At 54.8% G+C, this 12693-nt stretch overlaps 2 protein-coding genes across 4 annotated transcripts in view; both read left to right on the top strand.

The window, feature by feature from the left end:
• Positions 1 to 12693, top strand: part of LOC102443998 (uncharacterized) — a 293825-nt gene that overhangs the window by 185331 nt on the left and 95801 nt on the right.
• LOC142821567 (uncharacterized) lies at positions 3152 to 12658 on the top strand. 3 transcript variants are annotated; one of them, XM_075912889.2, is made up of 4 exons: positions 3152 to 3281; positions 6070 to 6268; positions 8918 to 9031; positions 9386 to 12658. In XM_075912889.2, the coding sequence occupies exons 2-4, from the start codon at positions 6082 to 6084 to the stop codon at positions 10939 to 10941; spliced, it is 1857 nt and encodes a 618-aa protein (XP_075769004.2). In that variant the 5' UTR covers positions 3152 to 3281; positions 6070 to 6081; the 3' UTR covers positions 10942 to 12658. The 3 variants fall into 3 exon arrangements, with proteins under 3 accessions (XP_075769004.2, XP_075769002.2, XP_075769001.2); XM_075912887.2 differs by lacking the exon at positions 3152 to 3281 and adding an exon at positions 4501 to 5680 and having other exon boundaries at positions 9389 to 12658; XM_075912886.2 differs by lacking the exon at positions 3152 to 3281 and adding an exon at positions 4507 to 5680.

The following is a 12693-nucleotide window of genomic DNA, read 5'->3' as shown; positions in this document are numbered from 1 at the left end:
TTTATAAAGATGAAGAGGGACAAATTAAATACAAGCCAGATTACAGAAATGTATTTGTTTTGTCTACCTTCACGGTGTGCTTTTTTCCATTGTAATGATTAATTTCCAAAATGTTTGTTCAGCCGTAGGAGCATTTTTTTCAAAATTACCAATCCTTGCTCTCCTATGAAAAAATGAGTCCATCACACAGAAGAATCTCTCACAGGCAGCTGATGGAGACAGAGGTCTGTTAGCCCTCGTGCACAGCTCCCTAATTCTAGGAAAAGAGTGCAGCAGATCCATGGTCTCTCCTGAAGAGGCCAAATACCCTTCAAGCTTCTTTGCAGTTTCATTTGTCTAAAATGACATAGTCTCTTACATTTTCTAATCCCAGTTTCATGCTTGTTCCAAGTGGTCCTAACATTTGGCATCAAGATGTCTGCTGCTGTTAGCTCCAGATCCTCAGTTATTTCACCAAAACATTTCTGAATGCTGCACTGGAATCTATCTACCAATGGCCTCAAGAGGGCATCATGTTTCTTTGCAGTTTTGAAACCATCAAGTATAATTTAAATGTAAAAAACAACAAATTGTCTGGTAGCACTTTATAGACAATAAAACATATAGATGGTATCATGAGCTTTTGTGGGCACAGCCCACTTCTTCAGATGACTGGAGTTTTGAGTTTAGGATGTGCAGACCTATTTATTTTGGCTCTGCACATCTTAAACTCAAAACTCTGGTCATCTGAAGAAGTGGGCTGTGCCCACGAAAGCTCGTGATAACAAAACATGTTGGCTACGTCTAGACTGGCCCCTTCTCGGGAAGAGGCATGCAAAGCAGGCAAGTCAGAATAGGGAAATCGACGGGGGATTTAAATATCCCCTGTGGGATTTAAATAAACATGGCCGCTGCTTTTTTTCTGGCTTGGGGAAAAGCCGGAAAAAGTAGGAATAAGAGATCCTCCAGAAAATGGCTTTATTCCGGAGGATCGCGCCAGTCTATCGCGCCAGTTTTCCCCAAGCCGGAAAAAAAGCGGCGGCCATGTTTATTTAAATCCCCCGCGGATTTCCCTATTCTGACTTGCCTGCTTTGCATGCCTCTTCCGGAGAAGGGGCCAGTCTAGACGTAGCCATAGGCTGTGTCTACACTGGCCTCCCTTTCAGAAAAGGGATGCTAATGTAGCACTTTGGAATAGGCAAATCCGCGGGGGATTTAAATATCCCCTGCAGTATTTGCATTAACATGGCTGCCGCTTTTTTCCGGCTTGGAGATAAGCCGGAGAAAAGAGCCATTCTAGACGTGATTCTCCGGAAAATAAAGCCTTTTCCGGAGGATCGGAGAAAAGCGCCAGTCTAGACGTGATTCTCCGGAAAATAAAGCCTTTTCCGGAGGATCTGTTATTCCTACTTTCAAGTAGGAATAAGAGATCCTCCGGAAAAGGCTTTATTTTCCGGAGAATCACGTCTAGACTGGCGCTATTCTCCGGCTTATCTCCAAGCCGGAAAAAAGTGGCAGCCATGTTAATGCAAATATCGCGGGGGATATTTAAATCCCCCGTGGATTTGCCTATTCCAAAGTGCTACATTAGCATACCTTTTCCGAAAGGGAGGCCAGTGTAGACACAGCCATAGATGGTATCTATAAAGTGCTGCCAGACCATTAGTCTGTACAGGATAAACTTAAAAAACAACAAACTCGGCTACACCCTGAAGCTGGTATAACTTACGCAGCATGCATTCCATTAGTGTGCTTGTCTCTGCTTGGATAGTATTTAGTGCCTTCACCACTGGGCCCATAACCATGGAATATTCTGTCAATAAAACCAGCTCTGCTGCATTCAGCCTGTCATACAGTCAATACGTAATGTTAATAAAAATACAGAATGATCAGGGTTTGTGTTTTTAACAAAAAGAAAAGCATAAAGTGAAGAACTGCTTCTTGCATACTAATTCTCCGCACCTGAGGACTCCCCTGCCCTTGGCCCCATGACTGCACTATGCCAAGCAGCAGGGCTGGCAGTAGGGCAGCCGTTCCAGCCAGGTTCTGGAGGAACTGGGTGTGAGGGGGAGGCAGAAGGGGAGGGGCTCGGGTTAGGGAGCCTGGTCAGTGGCCATCCCTGCTCACCGTGCTGCCCAAGAGTGGTTCTTGCTCTGCTTTGGCCCAGCTGATGCCCCCCTCCCTCAAGTTGCTCAAATGCTAAGAGCCAGGCATGCCGACTCAGGGGCTTCCCCACGGGCTTCACAGGGACTGGCAGGGAGCCTGTGGAGCCGCAAACTGGATGTTCAACAGCCTGGGCCAGTGACGCTGCCTGGCATCTCCAGGAGCCTATTGGGCCAGGGGCTTCCAGTCCCAAACTGGACACCTGCCACCCTCATTCCTCCCCCCTTGCCCTGCCCCCATCCCCTCACAGCTCCCCACTCCCACCCCTCCTAACTTCTGTCGCTCAGCTAGGGAGACCCTGTCTGAGTCCCCCACCAGGCAGGCACAGGAGTGGATGAGGCTCTCACACCCCAGGGATTCATGAGCTCATCCAGCACTGTGACATGGCTCCCCATGACGGTCAGTGTGCATTGCACAACTGCTCACCATAGACATGTAAGCCTGGGTGACCCTGCCCAACCTGGTGCCAGCTCATATTCAGTCCCCAGACCTCCTGGGCACTGGCACATACTGGCTCACCGGGGTGTGTGTGTGATTAAAAGAGGCATTGGACTGGCAGAGACGGGGCTGGGGCTGGACTCTGGGAAATGCTGGGGGGTGGCTGTCCGTGCTGACCCCCTGGGACTGGCTGTGCCTGTGGCGCTGGGGGAGGGTTCGGTGTTTTTCAGGGTCTGGACGAGGGTTTATTGTGACACTGGGAGCAGCCCAAGGCCAGGAGAGGGGCAGAGCCAAGTGTGAGACCCCGATATGTCCAGGGGATGGGGAAGGGGGCATCTCCTGCCTGGCAGAGGAAGCTCCAGACACCAGACAAGCTACCCTGGAGCATAAGACTGTTGGTTGCTCCCCTCCTCCACCTGCCCTTGAAGAGGAGCCGGCCCCAAACCCTCTTATCTGTGTGAGCTCTGGGGGAGGGAAGGACAAGCCAGGGCAGAAAGAACTTTCTCTCTCCCAGGCTTAGATGCTGGGGGTGAGACAGGGAGGGAGGGGGATGTCGGAGGGGAGGGTTAGGCACAAACTGAAGAATCTGCAGCTGGTGGGCTGGTGCTACAGGACACAGGGAGCTGGCTCACTAGAGGTGCCTCTATTCCCTTGGGCCAGGCAGGAGCGCACTGTGTGTGTGTCCAGCTGCTGCGTTCACTGTGAGTAACTCTCCTTCCTTTCTCTGGGCCAGTAAATTGTTTGTGACGGTGCCATAGGACTGGCTGCAGGCGCTGGGTTTGCTTTCAGCTGGGAGGTGCCAGTGGCTTTGGGAAAATGCTCCTTTGGGATGGGCAGAAAACAGAGTGGTTTGGGGAGGGAGCAGGAGTCTGTCACTCTGGCTGTCCTGCGGGGGGGGGGGGGAGGGTTCCTTCAAATTGGTCCCATCAATGTGTGGAATAAATGTCATTCGGTGCACCGAAGCAGGTGCAGATGTGCACCACCCATAGAAACACAGCCTGCCGGCTGGGGGGTTCTGTTAATCACCTGAGCAATCTATGAATCTCTCCTGGGTGGCTACCCAAGTGCTCAGCTTACAGGGAACACTAGTGGGGGGGACCCATGAGCAGCCCCAGCCCATGTCCCCACCCCCATCCAGGGCAGGTGGAGAGTCTGAGGCTCCCCACAACTGCCCTTGTGGTTCTTACCCCATTCATGTCACAGTAAGATCTGTCTGGGCAGCGGGGGATCCATGGACCCTCCATCTGCCCTGGGCAGGGGTACTAGGGCTGGCCCATCAGCCAGCGGCATCTTTCGAGTCCCCGATCCCCAGGTGGATGGGTCTGTGATGGCCCCAGCTGCATTGGCACCCCAGGGCTTCGCCTCCTTGGGCAAGGTCCAGCTTTTGGCCAGGGTGGGGGGCAGAGCCAAGGGGGTATGGGGAGGAGCAGGGGGCAGCTGGTGAGAAAAGAAGCCAGGTCAGACCTGCCCACCTTCAACAGTGGGAGGAGCCCTTGGCCTCCTGTTCTGGTGCCCCCCGAGGGGGATGGGCAAAGGTAGAGGTTACTCATTGTGACAGGTGTATCCTGTATATGCATGGCAATGTTGCACCCCTGCTCTAGGGGCTCGTGACAGGTGGGGGGGTGGGGGTGCAGGGATGGGCAGCAGCACATGGGGCTGGGAATGTCCCAGACACCAGCACCTCCCAATCCTGGAGCAAAGGCCAGAGATAGGCCGGAGGGGAACTGACAGATGCACCCCCCCCCCCAGCCTGTACCCCTGGGCCAGTCATTGGGGAGAGGGGCCCCACTGGGGTGGGAATGTCCCTGCTCCCAGCACACTGCCAGGGACTGAAGGGTGTAGTGACCAGCAGAATCAGCCAAGGTCGGGGGGAGGGGGGGAGGCAGATGTGATACCAGCCCCCAGCAGCAACTGCTGCAGCAGTGGGTGTGGGGGGGTGAGGAACTGAGGGGTGTGCGGTTCCTACAGCCTGGGAGCGGGTTAATCCGACTCTGCAAGAACTCAGGAGAGCTGGAGCTATCGCTCTGGCAGCTGCATGGCCCGTGGGGGGAGCAGCCCGCGCAGCCAGGGACACGAGCCCCTAGCTGGCAGGACGCTAGGACCCAGGGGGCGTCGGGCGGAGCAGCCCCGCTCCTGCAGCCTGGCCACAGGCGGGGACGTGCAGGTGCCCTCGCTCCTCGCAGACCCCGCGCTCTCCCCCGAGAAGGGGAGCCGGCGGGATGCGTGTGAAGGGGGCGGGGCTGTGGGTGCCGTGGGGAGGGTCTATGGGGCGCTGGAAGGCGCGGGGAAATGGGGGGGGGTCGCAGACTGAGCAACGAGCCCGGAGCGTCTGTCTGCAGGGGGGGAGCCGGGGTGTGAAACGGACCCAGTCCCCTTTGGAAACCTCCCCCCCCCCCCACCCTCTGTTCCCGACAGGGACGGGGGGGGGGCAGAAAAGTACCGCACCGCTCCCCCTTGTCTCCCCTCCCCCCGAGCCTGCCCCACACTCTGCACCCCGGCCCCTCCCACAGAGCACCCAGAGCCCAGCCCCGCCCCCCTGTATCCCGATGTCCTGGCCCCGCCCCCAGCTGTGTGACCTCGCCCCGCTCCGCTGGGTGCGGCCCCTGCACCTCCCCCCGCGAGGGTCCGGTCCGGCGGCTGCCGGTGAGGGCGGGGGGCGGAGCGCTTCCCGCCGGACACGACGAAACCCCGCCCCGACCCCATCTCTGCTCCCCCGCGCGTCTAATAAGGGGAGGGGCGGGGTTTCCTCAGCGCCACGTGCCGGGGGGGGGGCGGGGCCGGCGCGTGCTCCTGTTCATCCCCTTCCACTCCGCGCGTGATGGTGCTGACACGTGATCAGCCCCGGCTCTGTCTGTCGGTCCGAGGGGCGGGCCCGTGCGGGTCCCACGCGGCTGCGCGGGGGCGGCTGTTGCGTGTTCCTGCCTCCCCCTCCCCCTCCCTCGCGGCTCTTGTGTGTTTCACGGGGGGACCCCGCATCCGTGGGGCTGCTCCTGTCCCCGCTGGCGCTAGCGCCCCCTGCCCCCTCCCGCGGGAACATGCGCCTCGGGCCGATCCTGTGCGGGGCGGGGAGTGAGCCCCCCCATCAATCCCGCATCTGCAGGTGACTGGCGGGGGAGGGGGGCGGTAGAGTCTGTTGCCTGTTGCACCTGGACAGACTCACCGAGCTGAGGGAGGGGCAGCCCGCGGGGGGCCTCCTAATGATCATCTGCAGCCCTAGCCCTTTGCATGGGCCCCTTTGGGTCCACTCCAGGGACAACATCGGAGCTGTAGCCTGGAGACAGAATGTGACCAACTGGGCAAGGCCTGCAGAAGAGCTCCCATTGCTCCAGAACTTGTCCTTCTCTCAACAGAACTTCATAAACGGTCTAGCCTTAAAAAACTGGGTTGAGCAGCCCTGCATCTGCCACTCTATTCACTAGAAATTTAACCTCCCTAGAAAGGGTGAAAGCCCCTACTGACATGTCTCCAATGGCCCTTCTCCCCTGCCAGGCTGCAACACCCATGTCTGTCCCCAGCTCAGCCCCTGGCCTGCAGAACCAGGGACAGGAAATGGCTCTGGCGGAGCCGGTGAGCTTCGAGGAGGTGGCTGTGTGTTTCTCTGAGGAGGAATGGGCTCTGCTGGACCTGGGCCAGAGAACCCTCTACGGGGATGTGATGCAGGAGAATTATGAGGCTGTGAGCTGGCTGGGTAAGGATTCCTGTCCCCTCGGGTATCAGAAGCTGGGTGGGCTCTGGAGCAGCTGGGTTGGGTTTGGTTCAGGGTCCCTCACTGCCTGAACCCCCAATGTCAGGATCTGCCCAATAACCCTGGCTCCTGTGTGAGAGACTGTCCCCTGCATGCCCCCTCCCAGGGGAAGCAGGTTCAGAGTAGGGATGTTAAATGTCAGTTAATATAATAGTTGAGTAACCTTGTGAATTTGTATTGCTTAGTTGACTATTCTATAGTCCCCAAGGGCGGGGCCAGCAGCCAGTGCATCAGAGGCAGCACTGCAGGGTGCTAGACGGGAACTGGTCCAAGAGGGGAGCCTTTGCAGACCGGCTCCCTTTGCAGACCGGCTGCCTCTTGCCCAGTGCTGCTGCCTGTGATAAACAGGCATCAATATGGGTTGGCAGCTGCTGCTGTTTAAGCAAAGGGAAAGGGGTCTAAGCTCCTGGACCTGGCAGGAGCCATAAGTGAGCCAGGCAATCGGCCCACCTTGCTCCTAACACATTTTAAATGCCGAATACAGCAGGGATAGGTTCTAGATGCACACACCAGAGTGACCCAACCAGAGATTTGGGTCCCAGGGACACCCCCCCCCCCCACACACACACACACATTCCCCTCAGTGATTTAACCACCAGGCTCCTCACCAAGCCCTGCTCCCTCCCTAGTCCCACCTCCCTGCCTCACCTCACTCTGCTCCTCCACTCTCTCCCCCCTCCCACACTTTCCCAGCACTGACAGGAAGCCGAAGCAGCAGCGCAGAGAGTAACGGCCCCCACGGGCTCCCTCAGAATTCGCCCCAGAGTGTGCGCGGTGCATATGTAGTGACCGCGGTGGCGGCAGCTTTTCTTGGCCTGCACATGGAGCCAGACGCAAACCCTGAGACCAGCTGCTGATGCCACTGCAGCCCGGTGCATGTGGGGCAGGGCTGCTCGGGGCCAAACAGACCACCCGGGTGCAGCCCCTGAAGCTCTGGGAACCCCCGATATTGGGGAGCCTGCACTGGGTTTCTACCCCTCCACCACCACCACTCCAGCTGGTGTGTGGGCCACGTCAGTGAGGGGTTTTTCTTGCTTCTCACTTGGTTGTGTGTGTGTGGCCCCTGACCCAAAAAAGCCCCCCCCCCCCCCAAGTTTGTTTGTGCAGGGATGATGATGCGTGAAATTGCAGAGGAGAGACAAAGTCTGTGAGGGGCCAAACTGACCGTGTGGGTGGGGAGATCCCAGAATTGGCTGTGGGGCCAAGAGAGGGGCCAAAGGGTAAAATTGGCACAGGCAGCAGGGTTAAAACCAGGACCTGGGCCCTGCCAGAAAAAAATACTTGGGGGCGGGGGGGGGGGGGAGAGGCACGGGATGGACATTTGCAGTGTTTGTAAAAATATGGAAGAGGAGAAAGAGAGAAAACCCTCTGCCCAGCGTCCACTTCCCAGGGCTGTGCGGGTGCCCAGTGCCTGGAGAAGGTGCCTCTTCCCTTCCTGAGAGGTGGGCGCTGCCCAGGAGGGTGTGATTCAATGGCTAGGGGCTGCCTGGGAGAGCTGCTGTTTTGCCTCCTGCCCAGCACTCTAGTTCGTGAGCAGACGTCCCGGGCTAAAGGCCTGCTGCAGGGCTCTTAAAAGTGGGTAAATTGTCTTGTATTTTCTGTCTCTCTCCCCCTCCACACTGGTGGGTCCTGTTGCCCCCAGATTCCTGCTCCCCAGCTGCCTGCCTACCAGCAGGGAGTGGGTGGCCAGTGGCTGCTCCCCCAGTTGGTCCATCTGTGCAGCCTCTGCTGCGTGTCAGCGCCAGCCAGCAGGGCCCCCCCATCCCATTCCCACCCAGCACTGACCGCACTGGCAGCAGCAATGGACGGTCTGTGCAAGGCGGCAGATGGTGACTTGTTCCCTCTACTTCCCCCCATTGGCCTCTTGCATCCTCCCCCTCTTGCTGTCCTCTCCTCGCTCTGCCCCTTCATGCCCCATAGTGTCCTCCTCCCTATACCCTGGTGAGGCACGACCGTACCCATGTGCTGCCCCAGGGAGATGTGATTCTAGGTCCCAGGAGAGGGGCATGTGTCCTTGCCAGACAGGGCTCAGAGGAGACCACCAGGGTCAGCTCTAGGATGAGATTGAGCTCAGTCAATGTTCCTTGTGACACATGCTCTTCCCAGACTCCATGGCTATGTCTATACTGGCATGATTTTCCGGAAATGCTTTTAACAGAAAAGTTTTCCATTAAAAGCATTTTCGGAAAAGCACGTCTAGATTGGCATGATGCTTTTCCGCAAAAGCACTTTTTGCGGAAAAGCGTCCGTGGCCAACCTAGTTTTCCGCAACCTGGTTTTCCGCAAAAAAGCCCCGATCACCATTTTCGCGATTGGGGCTTTTTTGCCGAAAACAGTACTGTGCTGTCTACACTGGTCCTTTTCTGGAACAGTTTTCCAGAAAAAGACTTTTGCCCGAACGGGAGCAGCATAGTATTTCTGGAAAAGCACTGATAATTTTACATGAGATTGTCAGTGCTTTTCCGGAAATTCAAGTGGCCAGTATAGACAGCTGGTAAGTTTTTCCACAAAATCATTTGATTTTGCGGAAAAACTTGCCAGTCTAGACACAGCCCATGTGCCTTCACCTTGCCTGATCTCACCCCTGTGCAGGATTCCCACTTCGCAAACCTGACCTGATCGCCCAGCTGGAACGAGGAGAAGAGCCGTGGGTCCCAGATCTCCAGCCTTCCAAAGATTTGGAGATCCAGAGAGACACCCACACAGGTGAGAAGTCGGAAACTGACACAGAAACATTCTAGAAGTGCAGGAAAAATCTGGGATTCCCAAAAATGAACATTGGGTGAGAGCCCTAACTTCCACCCCATGTCCCCGAGATAGGGCTGCAGGTGTCGTCCTGGCAAGTACCTGTCACAGCTCCCCAGCCATCCTCTTAGCTGTCAGGAGTTTCCCCCATTCGTTTCTTTTCTTGGGAATGTTTGGGTGGGATGTGGAGGCAAAACCCAATGTCTCAGTCTCCCAAATTATTATTGTGTTGTGCTTTCTGCCTTTACCGTTCCCCTGTCAGTCCTTTGTCTCCAGTACAGACAGTGAGTCCTGCCTGGATTCTCTCTCTCCCAGCAGGTGCTAGGACAGTGAGGGAGAACAAGGAGAAGAATCGACAGCAGGAAGGGCCTGGCACCGTAAAATCACAGGGAGCTTTTGTGGAAGGAGCTGAAGGGGATTTTTCCCAGTGTGTGAAACAGGAAAAAACCTGGGGAAATCGACACAGGGCAGAAAGCCAACTGGAGAACAATCCAACAAGGAAAGCGGAGGAATCCAGTGAATGTGGAGGAGGATCCAAGGATCCCAAGGAAACTACAGCCCAGCAGACCAGTCCCAATGGAAAGCAACCCTGTGAATGCTCAGAGTTTGGGAAAAGTTTCAGTGAGAAGTCAGACTGCGTTCTGCCCCAGAGAGGGCACACTGGAGAGAGACTCTGCAAATGCCTGGAGTGTGGAAAAAGTTTGACTGAACTGTCATCCTGCATTGAACATGAGATTATCTCTGTGGGAGAAAAAACCCATAAATGCTTTGTGTGTGGGAAAAGCTTCACTTTGAGTTCATACCTTAGTGGATATGAGAGAATCTGCATAGGAGAGAGGCCATGTAAATGCCATCAGTGCAGTAACGTTTTCAGTACTCAACCAGTCCTCATTGGACATGAGAGAACCCACAGAGGAGAGAGACCATACAGATGTCATGAGCGTGGGAAAGGTTTCAGAAAGCCATCAGCCCTTATTGTCCATGAGAGAACCCACACAGGAGAGAGACCATATAAATGCCATGAGTGTGGGAAAGTTTTCACTAGTCGACCAATCCTCATTATACATGAGAGAACTCACACGGGAGAGAGACCATACAGATGTCATGAGTGTGGGAAAGGTTTCATTAAACAGTCAGCCCTTACTGTCCATGAGAGAACCCACACAGGAGAGAGACCATATAAATGCCATGAGTGTGGGAAAGTTTTCACTAGTCGGCCAATCCTCACTATACATGAGAGAACTCACACGGGAGAGAGACCATGCAGATGTCATGAGTGTGGCAAAGGTTTCATTAAACAGTCAGCCCTTACTGTCCATGAGAGACAGCACACAGGAGAGAGACCATATAAATGCCATGAGTGTGGGAAAGGCTTCACTCAGCAGTCAGCTCTTACTGTCCATGAGAGAACCCACATGGGAGAGAGGCCATATCAATGCCATAAATGTGGGAAAGGTTTCACTCAGAGATCAGCTCTTACTATCCACGAGAGAACCCACACAGGGGAGAGACCATATAAATGCCATAAATGTGGGAAAGGTTTCACTCAGAGATCAGCTCTTACTATCCATGAGAAAACCTACATGGGAGAGAGACCATATAAATGTTCTGACTGTGGGAAAGATTTCTCTCGGAGGTCAGCTCTTACTGTCCATGAGAGAACCCACACAGGAGAGAGACCATATAAATGCCATGAGTGTGGAAAAGGTTACACTGCACGATCAGCTCTCATTAGACATGAGAAAACCCACATGGGGGAGTGTCAGCGGGTGGGGGGGCTACCCCGCTGGGGGCACGTCAGTCCACTCCCCCTACTTGGTGCCCCACCGGGCCAAGTTCCCTCTTTGTGCTCCCCATCGACAGTCCAATGACCTGTCGTCCCAAAATCCTCCGCCTCCTGTCTGGCTTTTGGCTAGTCAGCAGGGGAAGGTAGGGGGGCTCAGGCCATAAGTGTGGGAAGAACTTTAGACAATTCTCACACCTTACTAGACATGAGAGAATCCACAAAGATCCTGCATCTGCCAATCCCCCAGGAAAGCAACCTCTCAGATTTCAGTAGCTGTTGTGTAAAACACTTCTCTTAGAGCCTGAGCACCAGAGACCACTCCACACCCGAGGGAAATTCTCTCAGGGCATATCTAGACTGGGGAGTTATTTCCCTTATTTAGAAATAATATGTGGAGCATTCCCACTACCAAGCCTGTTATTTCCAAAACCCCCAGGTTGTTTATTTCCAAATCTGTTCTCCTGCCTTCCTGGGGGGTTATGCTTCTTACAAAGCAGTGATTTTGGGAGTTATTTCAAGCTAATTGTATAGTGTAGATGTACCCTCAATGCTCTCCAATTCCCACAAATATATGAGTGGCATTGGGCTGCCAGGGATCCAGCTGTGCAGCTCTGTGGGGAGGAGACAGTGGCACCCAACCATCAACTGGTCAGTGACTCTCTTCTGCCTGGTCTGAGCAAACCCTAGGTGAGGAGGGGGGACCCCAATCACCCTTTGTGCCAGCTGCAGTCCTGGCTGATGAGCCACAGGGGGCAGAAGGAAGAGACAAACTCCTCCAGATGCTCCCAATGCCTGCCTCAAGTTCCCCCTCCCTTCCCATCCTGCTGGGATCCCCCTGCCAGGGGCATTATGAGAAGGACATTTGGGCCAGGCCCCTCTTTCCTTCTAGACACCCATCCCCACCCCTCATCTTCCATCTCCCCTTGGCTTGGCTACCCCACTGCCCTAGAGCCGTCCCCTGGAAGGGGCGCGTGCAGAAATGCTGCTAAATCCTCCCCTCCCCAAATCCCACAGGGACACTGGGGTCTGCGAGACCCAACACTGCGGGGCCAGGAGGAGGATTGTGGAGCAAACTGGGGCTAGAGCTCAGCACAGATACAGAAAAGTGAGTCCACAGCCGCAGAACGTCTCTGTGGCTCTCTGGAGATACGTGCAGGGTTGCAGGCTCTGCCCAAACAGTATGGTTTTCTGCAGCCATATAGAGCAGCCAGACTGAAGAGCAGCAGCCGTTCGCTGTAAAGCCTGGAGTCACACACTCACATTCCAGCTAATTTGCCTTAAAATAGTGTCCCACCAGGCTGAGAAGGATCCTGTCCTAAAGGCACCCGCTGTCACCAGATAAAGAAACAGAGCTGAAGATGGGTAGAGAAAACTTAGCTAACACCATGTCATGGCAAGAAACTGCGTATCAATAGCTGAGGTTGTGAAATCCTCATTCTATGATTATTGTCCTCACTTGCCTATTGTTTGTCTGTGTGATCGCTGTCAGGTTTGTGAGAGTTTCTGTTCGCTGGATAATTGATTTTGCAAGGTGTAAGTCAACTGAGGTGGTGAGGTCTGATTGGCAAGGTAATTCTGTTACAGTATGTTATGATTGTCAGGATTATGAAGGTTAGCCAGCAGCCTGGGGATTAAGGGGTTAACTACACCTAGCCAGGTGGAGTGATCAGTAGGAATGTAGGTAGGACTGTCAAACTGGGACAAAGGAATTTGGGTTTTTTCCTTTTCTCCTTTTCTCTCTCTGAGGGTATGTCTGCACTACCCCACTAGTTCGAACTAGCGGGGTAATGTAGGCATACCGCACTTGCAAATGAAGCCCAGGATTTGAATTTCCCGG

This window comes from Pelodiscus sinensis, chromosome 19, assembly GCF_052426305.1.
Source record: "Pelodiscus sinensis isolate ZL-2025 chromosome 19, ASM5242630v1, whole genome shotgun sequence".
Classification (NCBI taxonomy): Eukaryota; Metazoa; Chordata; order Testudines; family Trionychidae; genus Pelodiscus; species Pelodiscus sinensis.
The sequence above is the reverse complement of the archived record's forward strand: the minus strand, read 5'-3'. Positions and strand labels throughout refer to the sequence as shown.

Bases quoted from the DNA above. Each gene is read 5' to 3' on its own strand.
- LOC142821567 (XM_075912889.2), top strand. From the start codon at position 6,082: ATGTCTGTCCCCAGCTCAGCCCCTGGCCTGCAGAACCAGGGACAGGAA. The intron at 6,269-8,917 runs GTAAGGATTCCT...ACCCCTGTGCAG, and splicing joins TGAGGCTGTGAGCTGGCTGG to GATTCCCACTTCGCAAACCT. The intron at 9,032-9,385 runs GTGAGAAGTCGG...TCTCTCTCCCAG, and splicing joins CCAGAGAGACACCCACACAG to CAGGTGCTAGGACAGTGAGG.